The sequence below is a fragment of the Elaeis guineensis genome, chromosome 2 (assembly GCF_000442705.2).
Source record: "Elaeis guineensis isolate ETL-2024a chromosome 2, EG11, whole genome shotgun sequence".
NCBI classification, from domain to species: Eukaryota; Viridiplantae; Streptophyta; class Magnoliopsida; order Arecales; family Arecaceae; genus Elaeis; species Elaeis guineensis.
The window spans coordinates 120997472-121013280 of NC_025994.2; the positions used below are offsets into that span (position 1 = coordinate 120997472).

General features: G+C 42.2%; 1 protein-coding gene across 1 annotated transcript in view; it reads left to right on the forward strand.

Moving 5' to 3' along the window:
* The window catches only part of LOC109504785 (uncharacterized), a 54233-nt gene extending 53060 nt beyond the window's left edge, over positions 1 to 1173 (forward strand). The window contains exon 7 of the mRNA XM_073253079.1: positions 682 to 1173. Within this exon, the coding sequence (XP_073109180.1) occupies positions 682 to 723 (42 nt within the window). The 3' untranslated portion in view covers positions 724 to 1173. The remainder of the gene's footprint in view (positions 1 to 681) is intronic.
* Positions 1174 to 15809: the final 14636 nt, after the last annotated feature.

Genomic DNA, 15809 nt, shown 5'->3' on the forward strand with positions numbered 1-15809 from the left:
AAAGCTTGTGCTTTTTCACAACGTGGTTACCACCAAAAAAAATAAGTGAGAAATGCATTAAAAAGAAAAGTGATTTAAGGTATGTTTTTATGGAGTGCTTAAAAGTAGATCTAGATGTAAATTCATTGATATTTGATTTTACGTTAATAGATTGAAACTAATCTGGAAAATTTAAAAAATACTTGGTTTTGACTCGAGGGGTCAAATTAAATTACAATTCAATCAATTGACCTAGTTTGGTAGGCAACTTAAATTGACTAAGTAGATGCCTCATATAAATATAAATTAGGAGCTAGTTTATTTTTTAAACTTCCTTTGCAAGCAACTATTTAGCTTTGATTTATCTAGCAAATGATTACTTTTGATATTATTGAAGTAAGCTCTATGTAAAAACTACAGAATTTCTCTTCGTAAGCCTTGCCAAAAATACATCAGTTTTTTGGAGTAATTATGCATGTAAGAGAAAGAGGAATTGTTGGGACCTTATGTAGTTAATTATATTTTCATCAATTATATAAATAATAATCTTATGTCACTTGAGTCAGCCATGCAATGACATGCCAACTTTTCTTGTTATAAAATAGATCGAGATAGATTTCTATTTCTACTTACATTTTTGTGTCCTTTGAGCCAACACTAAATTGCTTATCCTTTGTCGGTCGCCATGGTGATATATTGGAGGAGCTGGAAAAGCAGATCAAGGAAAGCAAGTCCAAAAGTTGATCCAACTAAGCCGATTCAGAAGAGGATATGGGACCCCAAATTTTGATTCTCCAGTGTTTTTTCTTCTAGTCCAAAAGGAAGCAACTGGAGAGTTTCTTTTGACCGCTCTAAGGTACAGATCCTAAAAAAGAGAGGCCAGAGGAATAAGACATAACCAATAATCCTCCCAAAATCTGATGTCTTCGCCATTTCTGAACTTGAAAGAAGTATACAGCTTCAGAAAGCAGCAAGGTCTTTACAAATATCTTTCCAAATAGGAGAAGCCTTGAATGGTCTTCGTTTGGCACACATGCCAAACCTGGTCCTCGAATAATATGTAGTTTTGATTTGCTTTCTCCAAGCAGCCTCACCATGGCTTTGGGAGATGATGCCATTAAGCTTGTTTATTTACTGAATGCTGGATACAATAGGCAAGAAGACATACACCATATCATTGAGTTATGTTGATTATGAAGCCTTTTTTCAAACTATGAAGGAAATGTGATTGGTGGCTGTGTTTTGGAAAGAAACTGTTTTATTACTACTCGTGAATTTATCTTTATATAACTTATATTCACCATCACCATCATGCATTATTGTTGACTAGTGCATCATAGATTCTTGTAGTGCATATTGGCCATTCAATATGTAAATTTCCATTTTTACTTTCATGTCTACGTGTTATTGATTCAAATGTCTTGAAAATGTTCAGAAATAAATCAGTTTGTATGAACTATTAAAATGTGTCCTCCTTTCACAGCACTTTATACTTAAATTATTTCAGTTAATTTTTAAGCCTTTTTTAAGAATCGATCATAATCCTTCTATAGGCCATTTTGACAGTAGACATGATCTTGAAAATTTTAGTTAATTGTCCGAATCCCATTTTACCACTTCTGTGCATGTCTGTGAGTTTTATCCTTTTTCTATTCTTCTTGACCTTTCTTTGGAATTTAATTTACCTTTATTCTTCCAAGTTTTACTTATTGATCTCTGCATCTCTTTTTAACCCCACCAAAAGGTTGTTTCTATTCTGCCCCTCTTGTTTGAATTCAACATTGTCTAGACTTGTATATTATATGGATTATGTACTTGGCAAGAAGGTACATTTTAATTGACATACCAACACTCTGTGCTTAAATTTTATATTACCTATGAAGTATTTTGGTCCATATGTTGTGAGGTTATGTTTCTTGCACTTGCTTATCTATGCTTGTTTAGCTTTCTTGACCGACATGATCACCAGAGTGAAACTGACTGAAGTACTTCTTGGAAAGAGTGTGGTGAAGTAGTGTACGTAAAAATGGATATCATGCTCTGGGAAATGTCTTGTAACTTTGAACATTGTTAAGTCAACTTGAAACTTGTTTTAGAATCTGGATAGGACTAAGCACTGGTGGAGCCAGTAAGATCGGGGGTAGTTGGACCCTGGTTTCCTGAAATCCTCTTATGCATGTTGCCCTGTTTGAGAACTTGATTCCACCTGCCACAGCACTGTCTCCCCTTCCCCATCTGTGTGACACAGCCAAAACTCCCTCTCTAAGCCCTGCTCCCCCCATTGCCACAATCTGTGACACAGACAAAACTTCCTCACTGACCTCTGCTTTTGTGTTGACCACCCCATACCTAATGGGTCCTGCTCCTTATATGTTCTCAAGATTCAGTTCTTCTCATGGAAACCCCCATCCTAGAGCTTTAGTTCCTTATGGTTTTTTGAGCAACAAAGCATCATTTGAAAGTTTCAAAGGAAAATCAAGGCAATAAATCATTACCAATTATATAGAAGGATGAGCGGAGTGAGACTTCTGCACTTTCTAAAACTTCCTTTACACTTCTCTAATTTGGAATGACAACAGCAGAAAGTCATGATCAAACATAAACATAGATTTTCATCATTCATTCACAATGTTGATCTCTTCATCGGCTGTGTTACCTAGACACTCAGGTCCTACCCCAAAAATCTTAATTTGGTATATATCCGTGGTAGGTAGTAGGATATTTATGAAATTATATGGTTGCCTTTTTTGTTTTCTGAGATCTATCTGGTACAAGTATATCCAACAAAATTAGGAAATAAAATGTCACGTAAAGAACGTTCTAGATGAGCCCACCCAAACCACTCCTCCCAAGTTATGGTTGCCATTTTTAAATATTGGCACAGTGGAACTCTTTTAACAGTGAGTTTGACCCTCCTTTTTCATGTTAGAAGTGAATATCCATTCTTTTAGTGTTGGCCAAGACTGTAGGGTTTGAAATAACTTGGCAAAATATTATTTCTCTTGTATGCTTAAGTTAATTTGGATAATTTAAATAAGAAACATGTATATGTTCTTAGCAGTTTATGTGCAATGTTTAGACAAACAATATTAAAAATACATATAATTTAGTTAATATTATAATTTATCTTACATATCCTCATTACTTCTTTTCTCTCTTGCCACTTGAAATACATGTACATGTGTTTGGTTCTCATATCTATGTCCATGGAGCACTGCTCATTAGCTTCATTTAGAACCATATCATGTTCTATCGCTTTGCCCCGCCAAAGGTTGATTTCATATGACTAGTTTATTGGCATGATTTTATGTGATAGAAATCTGTATAAAATTTTCATTAAATTTATTGCTAAAAACAGTTATTCATTAAATTCAACAGGCCTAAACCATAACTGTATGACCATATAAGTTTACTATGTTCTGTTGTGAGGAATGAGAAATATTGTACTTGTTGTGTATGCATGACTAGAGTGAATTCCTGAAGACTTGGTTGGTCCTAAACATCCCTTAAGTGGAATCTGGCTCTTTATTTAGTTTTAGTCAGCATCTTGAAGATTGAGTTGCCTTGTTTAAATCCATTTGTTCTTAAATCCATTTATTTCCAAAAGATTTTTGGACTCTAAATTTGATTCTGCTTCAGTTAGCTATTTTTTTGCTGATGCTCCTTAGGAAATCCAAATGTCTATGGAATCATCTAATATACTTACAAGTTCAGATTGCTAAAATTCTTGCATCATTATGCTACTTGGAGGCAATTAAGTTTATGCGTGCAACAAATTTCTCAGTACCAAATTGAGAATGCAAAACAGTGGTTGCTTGAATCGATTTGTGTTTATTACCAGAATACATTTGTGAGGGAAACTTTTGTATCCATTTTTCATGGAATCATGGTTTAGCTCATATTTGAATAGAGTTAGTGCTTGTGCTTTCTCATTTTTTATATTGTTTATTCACTATCTGATTGTCACCTGTGTAATTTAATACTTTGGCATGTGATAATTTAGCTTGCTATTCGATATCATTGCAGGTCACTGTAGACTTTGTACATGTTCGTAAGGTAGGCACCATATTTGGCCCCAAATCTTTAATCGAAGCTGTGACTTGTTTGATGTTATGAGCACAGGGACTTCTTCATGGTGCACTTTAAACCTATGACACAAGAATTCATAACAAAATTTAAATTGGAAACTGTATTGCAGTTAGTGAAGACTACTTTCTGCCCAAAATTGTATATTTATCCCGCATTTACTCCATGCTGTAGAATTAGCTCTGTAAGTGATTCACCTCTTCTCCCCAGATAATGTATTATTTTTACTATCTTGTTTGTTTGATGCATACTGTTTGTTCTTGCCCAATTTGTTCTGTTTTCATTGTGCTGCGTTGATGGCTCCATAAGTACCTTTGTACCTCTGCTTGTCTTCAAGTATATGCATTTATTCACAGAAAGAAAATTACATGCAAATCATTCTTAGAGCAACTTTGAGATGGATTCCACTTTTCCATTCTTTTTTTTTTTTTTCCTAGGACATTTGAGTGATAATGGATTCTACAGCCAGTTTTTCTACTGGATGGATTCATTCATATTTTGGTCTTATGTCATGGGCCATTATCTCTTGTATACCAGTATCTGCATTCTGTAGTGCTCGATTTAGTATTCCACATTCTTCACGGCTTGATAGATCATTTATGATTGGTTGAAATAAGTAGGAATGCTGAGACTGCTGAATTGCCCAATTGGATGGTATGCAACCACTGAATGACCTTGTTGAGCAAAAAACTGAAAGCATATTGAAATGTAGGTGCGAACGCAGGAGGCAAAGCGGATTGTATGTGATTTTGATTTTTTTTTTTGGCTGCAAACATATTCCCATTCCGAGAACCAAAATGTGCATGCTATTTTGCATTTTGTGAATGAAAAGAGATCCCAATGTTGAGATATGACTTGTAGGAGCCGTTTCGCATGCCCCAGTTTGGCTAGTTCCCTTGATAAGCTTTGTGGTTCTAAAAGGAGGGATAGGAGCAGATTATAAGTGAAGGTAGTCTAAAATTGTAATTGCTTAATGGAAATGCCCCGACTTTTCATTGAAGCCCATTAATGTCCCCTCTTAACATTCTCAATCCCACAAGTGTCAACTCAAAACATAACACTAGTTCACCATGTTCTATCTAATGATTTATTTTTTTTCCAGATTAACTGATTAATGGCGTGGTTGTGTTTAAGTACATAATAAGAAATTGAAAATACTGAAATTTTTTTATAATGAATATATATATTTTTAAATATTTAATTAATTTAAAAATATTTATTAATTTATATAAATGTGTCTCAATATTTGAAAAGACATATAATGCCAGTGTTTATGTAAGTAGATCATAAATGACTAACAATGCCAGTGTTTATGTAAGTAGATCATAAATGACTAACAAAGAGACTAAGCTAAATGTGTGTGTGTGTGTGTGTCTATATATATATATAGAGAGAGAGAGAGAGAATTGTTTACTAAAGATCATTGTTGGGAATATGGCAATGTTTTCATATAAGATTACATCCAAGGAGACATAGTAATCTTTTTCTAATGCTATTTTTTATATTAATTTTTCACCATCCAAATGTGGTAAAATTTATTTCTCTTGCAATTATTTTTTCAGATAAATATTTTTCAAGAATTGTTAAACTACCTTGTAATGTGATACTATCCCAATCAAATGAATCTTAGATGGAATCACTCATTTTAGAACAAGTTTTCATATAGCATAAATTTAAATTAGTATAAATGATTGGATCTAATCTTGAACTACTTTTTGGAGTTATGGAGTCTTGCATAATTTTATTTCCTTTTTTTTTTTTTTGGTGAGAAAATAGGGGGTGGGGGAAGGGGAACCTTCCATTCTTTAATTATATCTAGTCCAAATTTTTGAAGATGCATCCCTAAAAAGATCAGTTCTAGTGTCTTTTGTTGTTAAGTAAGAGTTGGTGATCATGGAAATAAGTGCTAGTTTCCATAGCTGTGCACATAGGAATGGTAAAAATCCTTGTGATCAACATGCTTATGCATTATATTCAGCATCAAACCACTTTGTTGAGTGGAATCCTTCATAAATGAATGGAAAAGTTCTCTTTGACCAATTTGTATATGTTTTATATCATGTGTTAAACTCCTGATAGAGTTCTTAAGCTCTATAATATTTTAAAAATGAGAAAAAAAAAAAAAATCTTAAAGCTCTAGCCTAGATGCTCCACAAAACACGGATGAAAAGTCAAATTGGTTGTTTTTATAGAAGGCTAATATTTATCAGTCATAAATTATTTGGTATTTTACTCTATAAGTATTTCTTGTAATTTTTTAAAACTCTTATTTTTCAGAATAGTTTGAAGACGCGATATTTTTTCATGTTAATGTGTGGAGGCCTGAGTATCATATCATGCCATGTACAGCAATGAAGATTATCTGAATACGAGATTGCTGACATAGGTGATTTTTTTCTTTTTTTTAATGATCCTTTGCTTAGACCAATTCAGGGGAGTAAATGTCAAATATGATTGCTAAGATAGTGGGGAAAATGTGATGATTTATCAAGAACCAAAGCAAATGCTAACTAGCTGCGCTATGAGTGGTTACATAGAAGTTTATAATCGTCGTATATTTTTGTCTAGGCAGTGTTTAACAAATGTCAACCAACTCTGCTAAATGACGAGCAGTGATGCATCAACTAGAATTAGATTGATTTATTTATTTCTCGAGTTAATTGTCTTAAAAATTTTTTCGCACAACTAGAAATTACTCTATAAGGGAACTATTTGCAACCATTACTAAAAATATTCTTGCTAGAAATAATTCTAGTTTTTATGATTAAAAGCAGCAATAAAGCTTCATTTTGGAACTCTTGATTTTTAAAACTATAATGATCCTTGTACTAAATGGGCTCTCTTAACCTTTTATCATAGTATCAGATATTTTCTCTACAATGAAGGTCTGACCAACTCAAAAGATCATTTTGGCATCTCTAATCATTGTATTTTAATTTTTTTCAATTATGTCTCACATATATCAGGAATTATAAATCAAATTGCATGGAGGTTGATTTAGTTCCTTTTTTTATCTAATTCATCTCTTTGGTACTTCTTTTTCCCTTTTGTCCCTCCTACGTCGCTCACAAAATTAGTCCTTGCATCATAGGTAAAAATAAAGAATCTCTCTCTCTCTCTCTCTCTCTCTCTCTCTCTCTCTTATATCAATATCTCCATTGACAAAAAAATGTGTAAGCAGCTTCCATCAACATTTAAATTATCGGCGAATTAATCAAATTATATACAGCCATCTGTTTTATAACAATTCTTAAGCAAATTCTTTTTCAATCCATTATATTTTGGGGTGGCGCCAATTGTTTATGTTTTCGCCATACACAGAGATCATATATATATTTGTTGGGTGGATATCTGGTCAGGACACTACTTCTCAGAGTTTTTTCGATACCCCATAATGTAGCAGAAAGAAAGAAGAAATAAAACAGAAAACAATCAAATACGTGGATCAGTCAAAAAAGGGCTCGCCTCCACGAGGCATGCAAACTTCACTATAAAAAAAAAAAAATTACAAGAAGAGATCTCTTCCTCAATCCTCGTACACCCAATTTCTCTCTCACAGGAAGTTCTCCCTCATATAGGCTCTCTCTCTAGGAAGACCCTTTGAACCCCTGAAGCGACTGCTATCCGCTGTTCATGAGCCTCACTGCTCCTTCTCCTCTCAGCGTCGCACGTCTCTCTCTTTCTTCCATGGGCTCTTTGGTATTTCCGCGGCTAATAAAGTTGTGCGCGACACAAACCAAGCCACCAACCTTCTCTGTTGAGCATCGGAGTGTTATATAGCCTTAAAACCTAATTAGATTAGGTTAAAAACTCTTAATCAAGCCCAATAAGCCCACGAACTGTTGGATCATGATCGGGAACTACCCACGCCCTCCAATCATGCGTTGGTCCACGAATAGTGCCGTGGACCGCAAAAAATGCATGAAAAATGCCCACGCGGTCCATGCACCCAACTGTGGACCGCTCGGTCCACATGGACCGGGATACACGGGCTCTGAACCCGTGCTCGCACACGCGAGCCTGGGCCGGGCTGCGTGCTCGCACGCCTGGGCCTGGGCCAGGCACCGCACGTTGGGCCACGCCCTGCCACGTCAGGTCGCAACCTGCCGCGCTTAAGTGGGGCACCGCCACACACGGTCGCGCCGCTATCGCTTCGCCAGCCCGCCACCGACCGCCGACGGTCCACCACTCTGAGTTTCGTGCCAACTTCTCTCATGCGTATCTTCTCCGTGTGAACTCTGTTTGAGGTGATCTTGATCTTGTTGGACTCCATTTTTCATCACGAACCTCACTGTGGACTCAATATAGATCGAATCTCGAGGCATCAAATCCTAACAATCTCTATCTTGACTCGATATTCAGCCTCCTCCTGACTCCGAGAGCTTCTGGATCTCCTCGACCCCATGTCCTAGGGCAATCGCCTACTGATCATAGATGGACAAACATGAGAGTCGAGCCAGACCACTTGATCCCATCTCCATCGTATGCTGTGCTCCTCCTGACTTGAAATTTGCTCGAGATATCATCTTGCGACAATAGGAATCTCACCTTGCGACGTCGCTTCTCGTCCTCCCGAGTCTCCTGTCTCGTGCCCGATCTACCTCTACCTGGAGCTCCATCTCGTTCTGGGCTCTACCTAGTTTCTGAAACTCCACCTCGCATTGGGCTCCCTGTCAGGTAATAATATCCTCTCCTCCTCTTCTTCCCCTTCAAAACAATCCTATGCCGCATAGCACCTTTAGGATTCCTCCATCAGCAATTGTCCTGTAGTCTCTTGAATCCAGTCTACTCAGTGAAATAAGATTTCGCCTGAAATCAGGATACACGGGCTCTAAACCCCGTGCTCGCGTGCATGGGCCTGGGCCGGCCCACGTGCTTGCACGCCTAGGCTTGGGCCGAGCACCGCGCGTTGGGCCGCGCTCTGCCACACTGGGTCGCACCCTGCCGTGCTTGGGCGGGGCACCCAGAATGACCCTGTCGGCTTCAGCGGCCGCGGCCTTGTCTTTCCAAGCCACGCGCAGATCATCGAATTTTCGATATCCGGCCTCTAGCTCGGATATGTTGTAAATCAGCTGTACAAAATAAAGCTGACCGTCAGAAGATCGAACTTGCAGAAACAATAATAAAAACAAAAAAGAGGGAGACTTACCCGGATCATCATCAGGTAGAATGAAGACAGCATATCGGAGATCCGCTGATTCTTCATGGCCTCAATGTCGGCCGGGAGAAGGAGCGCCTGGCACAACTTTCTGGCCAAGTCGTGGTTGGCCAGGCCCAACGCACCTTCGAGAAGTAGGAAGTCGGTCGACGACCCACCACCGGCCGACCTTCCTTCGTCGTCGGACGCCATCGGGGCCTTCCCTCGGCCAGACATCCAGGCCCTGATGTCGGAGAAGGATGGGATACTTGAGCCTGACTGAGTTTCCCCCGAAGGCGCGACAGCAGCGGGCGCGGGTTGCTCCGGCTCGCGCGCCTCCTCCCGAACCTCCTCGACCGGTTGAACAGCCGGCACCTCCTCGATCGATTCCTCGGTCGCCCTTACTCCGGGCGAGGTTGCTCCCTCGGCCGACGGTCCCTCGGACGGGACTTCGACGAGCACCGTCGATGCCGACAGTGCGATGATGGGCTCCGCCTCCGACCCAGTTGGCTCGCTCGACGGAGCTACTTGGGGCCTCTTGGGAGGCCACGACGGCCCGGCCCCCAGTGCCGGCCTCTTTCGTACGGCGTACTACCAGACGTCGGCTGCCATCAGTCTCGCCCTCTGTGGCATATCTGCAAGTGACGACAGATGGTCAGCACCATAAAACAAAGGAAAGAAGAAAGGAGAAGAAAGATGGGAAACGGACCTAAGCGAGGGACCGAGCTGAGACCGGCGTCGTACAGGGCCTGCTCGGTGACGAGCTCCCTCTGCTTCGGCACCGAAATATCTTTCAGGCGGTGGAAGTCTTCTCGATCCCTGGCTTCCACCTGACTATTCTCGTTCGGTTGAGTTCGGGGGGCCCCCCAACGGACAGGGAACCCCCAAGGAATAGAAGAAGAGACAAACAAGAATTGGTTCTTCCATCCATGAATGGACGACGGAAGACCGGTGATAAAAGAAAGCCCCTTCTGAGGATTAAAGTACCACCACCCTCGGGCTTTAGGGTAGGGTCGAAGGATGAAGAAGGCTTGGAAGAGCGAAATCCGAGGGACAGTCGGCAAAAGCCGACACAGCAGAGCAAAACTGACTATTAGCCAAACTGAGTTCGACGCGAGTTGCATCGGGCATAGCCTGTAATAGTCAAGTATGTTCCGGACGAACTCCGAAACCGAGAAGCGAAGACCAGTCCGGAGGTCCTCGACGTAGAAGGCCACCTGGCCCTCGAGCGGGCTGTTGACCCGACCATTGGCACCAGGGGCGAACAGCCGAAATTGCTCTGGTATGCAATATTGCTCCCGGAGCCGATCGACGTTCGGCCCCGAAAGTGAAGAGACCTCCACCTCCGGGGTTGACCGAGGGTCGTCAGACGGATCCCCCGACCGACCTCCTCTTGGAGATGTTCTAGCCATGGACCAGAACAGAAGACAGAAAGCAAGGAGGAGCAGAAAGTGTACTGTGAGAAGGCAAGGAAGAAGACAATGAAGACGATGAAGGCTCCCGGAAGAAAAAGAGAGAACTCCTAAGAAGAAGGAAAGCGAAGATGAGTATCTGGAATAGGGGACTACGTGGACAGAGTCTCGACAGCAGAATGGGGGAGTAGAAATCTGGATGCAAGCGACCTTGTATATATAGTGCCCCCCCAACGGTCGAGATGGAGGCACGACCAACGAGGAGTTCCCAGATCACGCCACGTGATGACATTTGGGTCATCTTTCGGCCCGATGGTTCGATGCACCCGTCCTCAGATCGAGCCACGTCACCTCCATCCGCTCGAATCGACCCGGCCCAATGACCACCTGCCACGTGACAGAAAAGTCGTGACGTTTCGCATCCCTGAAGGGGCGACGGGAACGACGGTTTTCATTCCCAAAGAGACGGGATGTCTGGCACCGATGGGACGAGACACCTGACACCGACGAGACACCTGACACCGACAGGACACCGGACACCGACGGGATACCAATGAGACATCCGATGCCGGCGAATCGCCTGGCATTCATGAGATGCCTGACACCAGATCAGCCCATGGTACGGTCATCAAAATCAGGACTTAATGCGATGGGAATCCACTCCTTTCGCCCGATGCTGCCGTCCAAACAAAGACATTGGCCAGCGCACCATCCGACTCAGGAGTGGAGGGAGGCAACTGTTGGGGAATACCGACCGGCCCCACTCACGTCGACTCATCGTCGGGCCTACATGACCGGTGCCCGACTCTGCCGACTGATCGACGGTTGCCATTACCGACCAATCGAGGATACGTCGGTCGGACAGACCCTCTCCTCTCTCCCGACCGACTGCACTATGGAGTCCGATGCCCGACTCTTGCAACGTGCCCGACTGACTGTCGGAGGGGCCCCGAGTTTCCACCCGATGCCCCTCAACTGGCTGCCGATCCATAGTCAGTCAGCTCCTTCAAACGCCGTACGACTGCTGGGAACTGTCACTCCTGACAACGGCATGCGGCACTGCCGCCTAGGGGCATTATCCCACCTAAGGCATGGGTCAACCCTAGCGATATGACAGCCCCACGGTGATTTGACACCCTCACGGTAACTCTGACAATCCTCAGTGAGTTGACAATTCTTCAATTGTCTGCGCCATTAATGACGGCGCCATACCGTGCTCCACTATATATATTGGAGAAGGCAACTGTGCTAGAGGTCCTTTCGAAACCCTCAAACTCCCCCTCTCCAGCTCTCCCTCTCTCTCTCTCGTTGAGCTCTTTGTTTCTTTTCTACTGTTGCCTAGTCTCCTCTCTGACTTGACTGTCGGAAGGTCTCCGCCGGAGCCACCTCCGGTCAGTGCGGACTTTTTTTTGCAGGCGCTCGTTTCCGACGATCAGGCGGCGAGGGGATTGGTCGCAATAAATATTTTTCCCTTTATAAGAGAATAAAGTAGGACGTAATATCTGCAGAACATATTAATAGGGAGCTAATGATTGCGAATCCATTAAAGGATTTACTTTCTAGAATTTCTAGAATCATGTGGCTCATATGGATTCATTAGCTTATTTCATAAATGATATGTATTGAACACTATGTAATAAAGTAATCATATTTGGTTTTATAATAAGTTCAATTTATTCCATTTTGTGCTGCTCAGCAATTTACCATGCGATAAAGATACCAAGAAATAGATATAAAATTTTGTCAATTCATAAAGTAAAATTCTACAATAAAAATTTAATTATGAGATATCATTAATATTAAAATAAATGAATTAATTGATAGCATATTTACTATCATGATTCAAACCGATGAATAATTTGTAAGTATATAATATATCTGATAATTTATAGAGGGATAAGTGTTTAAATGTGTATCCGCATAAGTTTTTAATTAGCAAATATAGATAAATTCTATTAAAGATTTTTTTTAATATTTTAAATAGTTATAATAAAAATGATTGTGTTAGGCTAGGCCAAATGGGAGAATGTTAGAATTTATCCAATTGAATCCATCCGGATATGGCCCATATATACTAACATACATCAGGATTTGTTTTAATTATTTTAATTTAATTTGGGATCTGATTTAAAATAAGCCTTCGATTGAAACATTTTATGGTGGTTGTGATAAAGTTTAATTCTGCATAATCATGGTGGAGATAATGCATATCTTAATCCCAATAACAGACATGGTATAAAATGGTACCCTACAGACTTGACCCAATTCATCTAAAGTGCTTGTGAGATCCTTCCTGTCAGAAATACTTGAAGTTAGGTTGGACAAAATCAAGATGCTACTCATGGGCAGTGAGGAGCATCGTGAATCTTCTTATGATGACAGTTAGGCTAGTTTAAAAGATCAAAGCATCAATCGCTTCATCTTAATGCAAGTTATATGGAGCATCGTGAATCTTCTTATGATGACAGTTAGGCTAGTTTAAAAGATCAAAGCATCAATTGCTTCATCTTAATGCAAGTTATATTGCTCTATATAGTTTAATATGCCCTGCTTCATATGGATCACATTGTTTATGATTGCAATAGCCAATAGTGTCATGGTCTCTAGAAACCAGCAACGCTCATGGATATCCTTGTTCACCTTGGTCCTTTGGTTCTCTAGACCTACATCTATTTAGTCCATGTCCGTCGAGCTTGAGAAATGGACAGCACGACAGGGGCACATGTATGAGCGTGCAATGGAGAGGGGGCCTCACTTTTATATATTTAATAATGTCAAAGTTGGAGATGCAAGTATATTTTGTTGCTTCTGATCTCCGCGCTTGAGGTTGAATTACTGAGGCGATGATGGCCGAAGTGATGCTGCTGGAGCTTTGCTCGAGTACCTACAAAAAATCCTCACCAGAGGATTCTCTGATGAAAGCCCTCCGATGCTCAAGTTAGGAGATGGAGAACAATAAGAAGAGAGTGGGAGTCGAAAGCTTATCTTGGGGGTCTCCATGCCTCTCTATTTATAAAGATGGAGTTAGAGCCATATGCATCATGGAGTCTAGCCAGTTTTCAATTATTATGCGTAGATTAAGCTGGTGGAGAATTATTTTCATTCGGGGCATGATCCGATCACGAAGATTTTTTTTTTATTTGGATATTTTTTAATTGAAGGTGGTCAGGGCCGGTCCTGATATTTTTTAGGCCTGGGGCCTGTCTGTACCCAGGGCCTCACCACTGTATTTTCAGAAACCATGTATATGCAGTCCTCACCTTTCCATTCTGCTGGATTCTCTGCCACCTCGCACCGATTGTAGCTTAAGAACAATGCATGCCCGCCCAAACTTGTTAATCGCACCCAACCTCTTCTTTTTAGGTCCAGCGGGCGAGCTTCCACTGAGATTCTTCCTGATAGAGGATCTTGGGAAACTAACAAGAGATCACCACCTGCCTCGGTTAGCATCAGGTATGGTACCCCGACTGGTACAGACAGACGCCTGACAAAAAAAAAAATAGGGGCCTGGGGTGGTCGTCTGCTTTGACCCGCCCCAGGGCCGGCAGTGAAGGTGGTGCAGGATCAATCAATGAAGGCAATGGTGCATCATAGCCGGAGGTCGATTTTTACCGCCTGAGAGTACCATGATTCTGGATGAGGTCCGAGCTGAGTTTTAAAGGTGATTATGGCTGACTCTTGCTCACCTCGGCCATATAGTCGGTCGAGGCTGGGGTGGTGGTCCACAACATATTTCATTAAAAAAAAAAAGGGCTAGCTGCATGGGCCTTTTGTTCAATAGCACGGTGATGAAATCGAGGACAACCATGCAATTTCATCAACAGAACATGACCATCGTCGCTTTTGGACTGGACGAGAGGACTATTGGTGCTAGTTCAAAGATCTTTTAGGAATTTGGTATTTGGTTGTTAAGACACAAAATGTACAAAAATAAGCAAATATTGAGTTATAAGGAAATGTGAATTTCACTAAAAAGTAAAAGTTTCAATTTATAATTTAAGGACTTCCATGAAACTAAATACGTATCCGTTTGGATCCTCTTAGGATCCATATGTGACATACGTTCGACCTTATATTAAGCTCTATATTTGATGTACAATGTGGACAACCGTGTGGGAATGTAAACCATGCCCATAAAATATATAGAATAAATTGCAATTTAGACCAGCAAATCATGTGGTACATCTGATTTATATATTACAAATTGCAAGATTTGTCCATTAACCCATCAATTGTGGGAGAGACCTGCTGTCCGAGACCAATCCTCCATGGGGGCACGCCCAAAATGATATGGTGAGGTCCACAGGCTCTCTCCTAGGAAGAACCGTGTGGGAATGTAAACCATGCTGTTAGGATTTGACGCCTCGAGATTCAGCCCACATTGAGCCCACAGTGAGGTTCGCGGCGAAAAACGGAGTCCAACGAGACCAAGATCACCTGAATCGGAGCTCGGATGGAGGAGATACGAGCTTTTGAAGTCGGCACGAGAATCGAAGCGGCGGAGGACCGCCGGCGACCGGCGGCGGGCGGCAGCGGCGCGGCCGCAGGCGGCGGCGCGCGGGACGCGCGTCCCAGGCCCGCGTGGGACGCGGGACCCAGGCCCGCGGGGGACGCGCGACCCAGGCCCGCGCGGGACGCGCGTCCCAGGCCCAGGCCCGCGCGGGACGCGCGACCCAGCGGCCTGCTGGCCCATCCCCGGTCCACCATGGACCGGGTGGTCCATGGCCAGGCCTGTGGACCGCGTGGGCGTTTCTCACGCATTTCTCGCGGTCCACGGCCCTATTTCGTGGACCGGAGCGCGATCTAAGGGTCGAGGACGCTCCCGGTCTTGATCCGACGGTCAGGAGGGTCTCTAACCTATGTTTAAGGCTTTAAAAAGCCTGAGAACGAACAGAAGAGGTTAGGGGGCTCGGGTTTTCATCGTACAGCCGTACGAACCAGCGTGAAGAGAGAGAGAGGCGCGGGTGCGCTGTGAGAGAAGGAGCAGGAGGCTTCTGGACAGCGGTCGTCAGGCTCTTCAGGGGTTCAGGGGGGTCTCCAAGAGAGAGAGAGCTTTTGTGAGGGGAACTTCATGTGAGAGAGAATTGGGTATACAAGGGTTGAGGGTGAGATCTCCTCTTGTAAAATTTTCTTTTCATAGTGAAGTTTGCATGCCCCGTGGAGGCGAGCCCTTTTGTGGCTGATCCACGTATTTT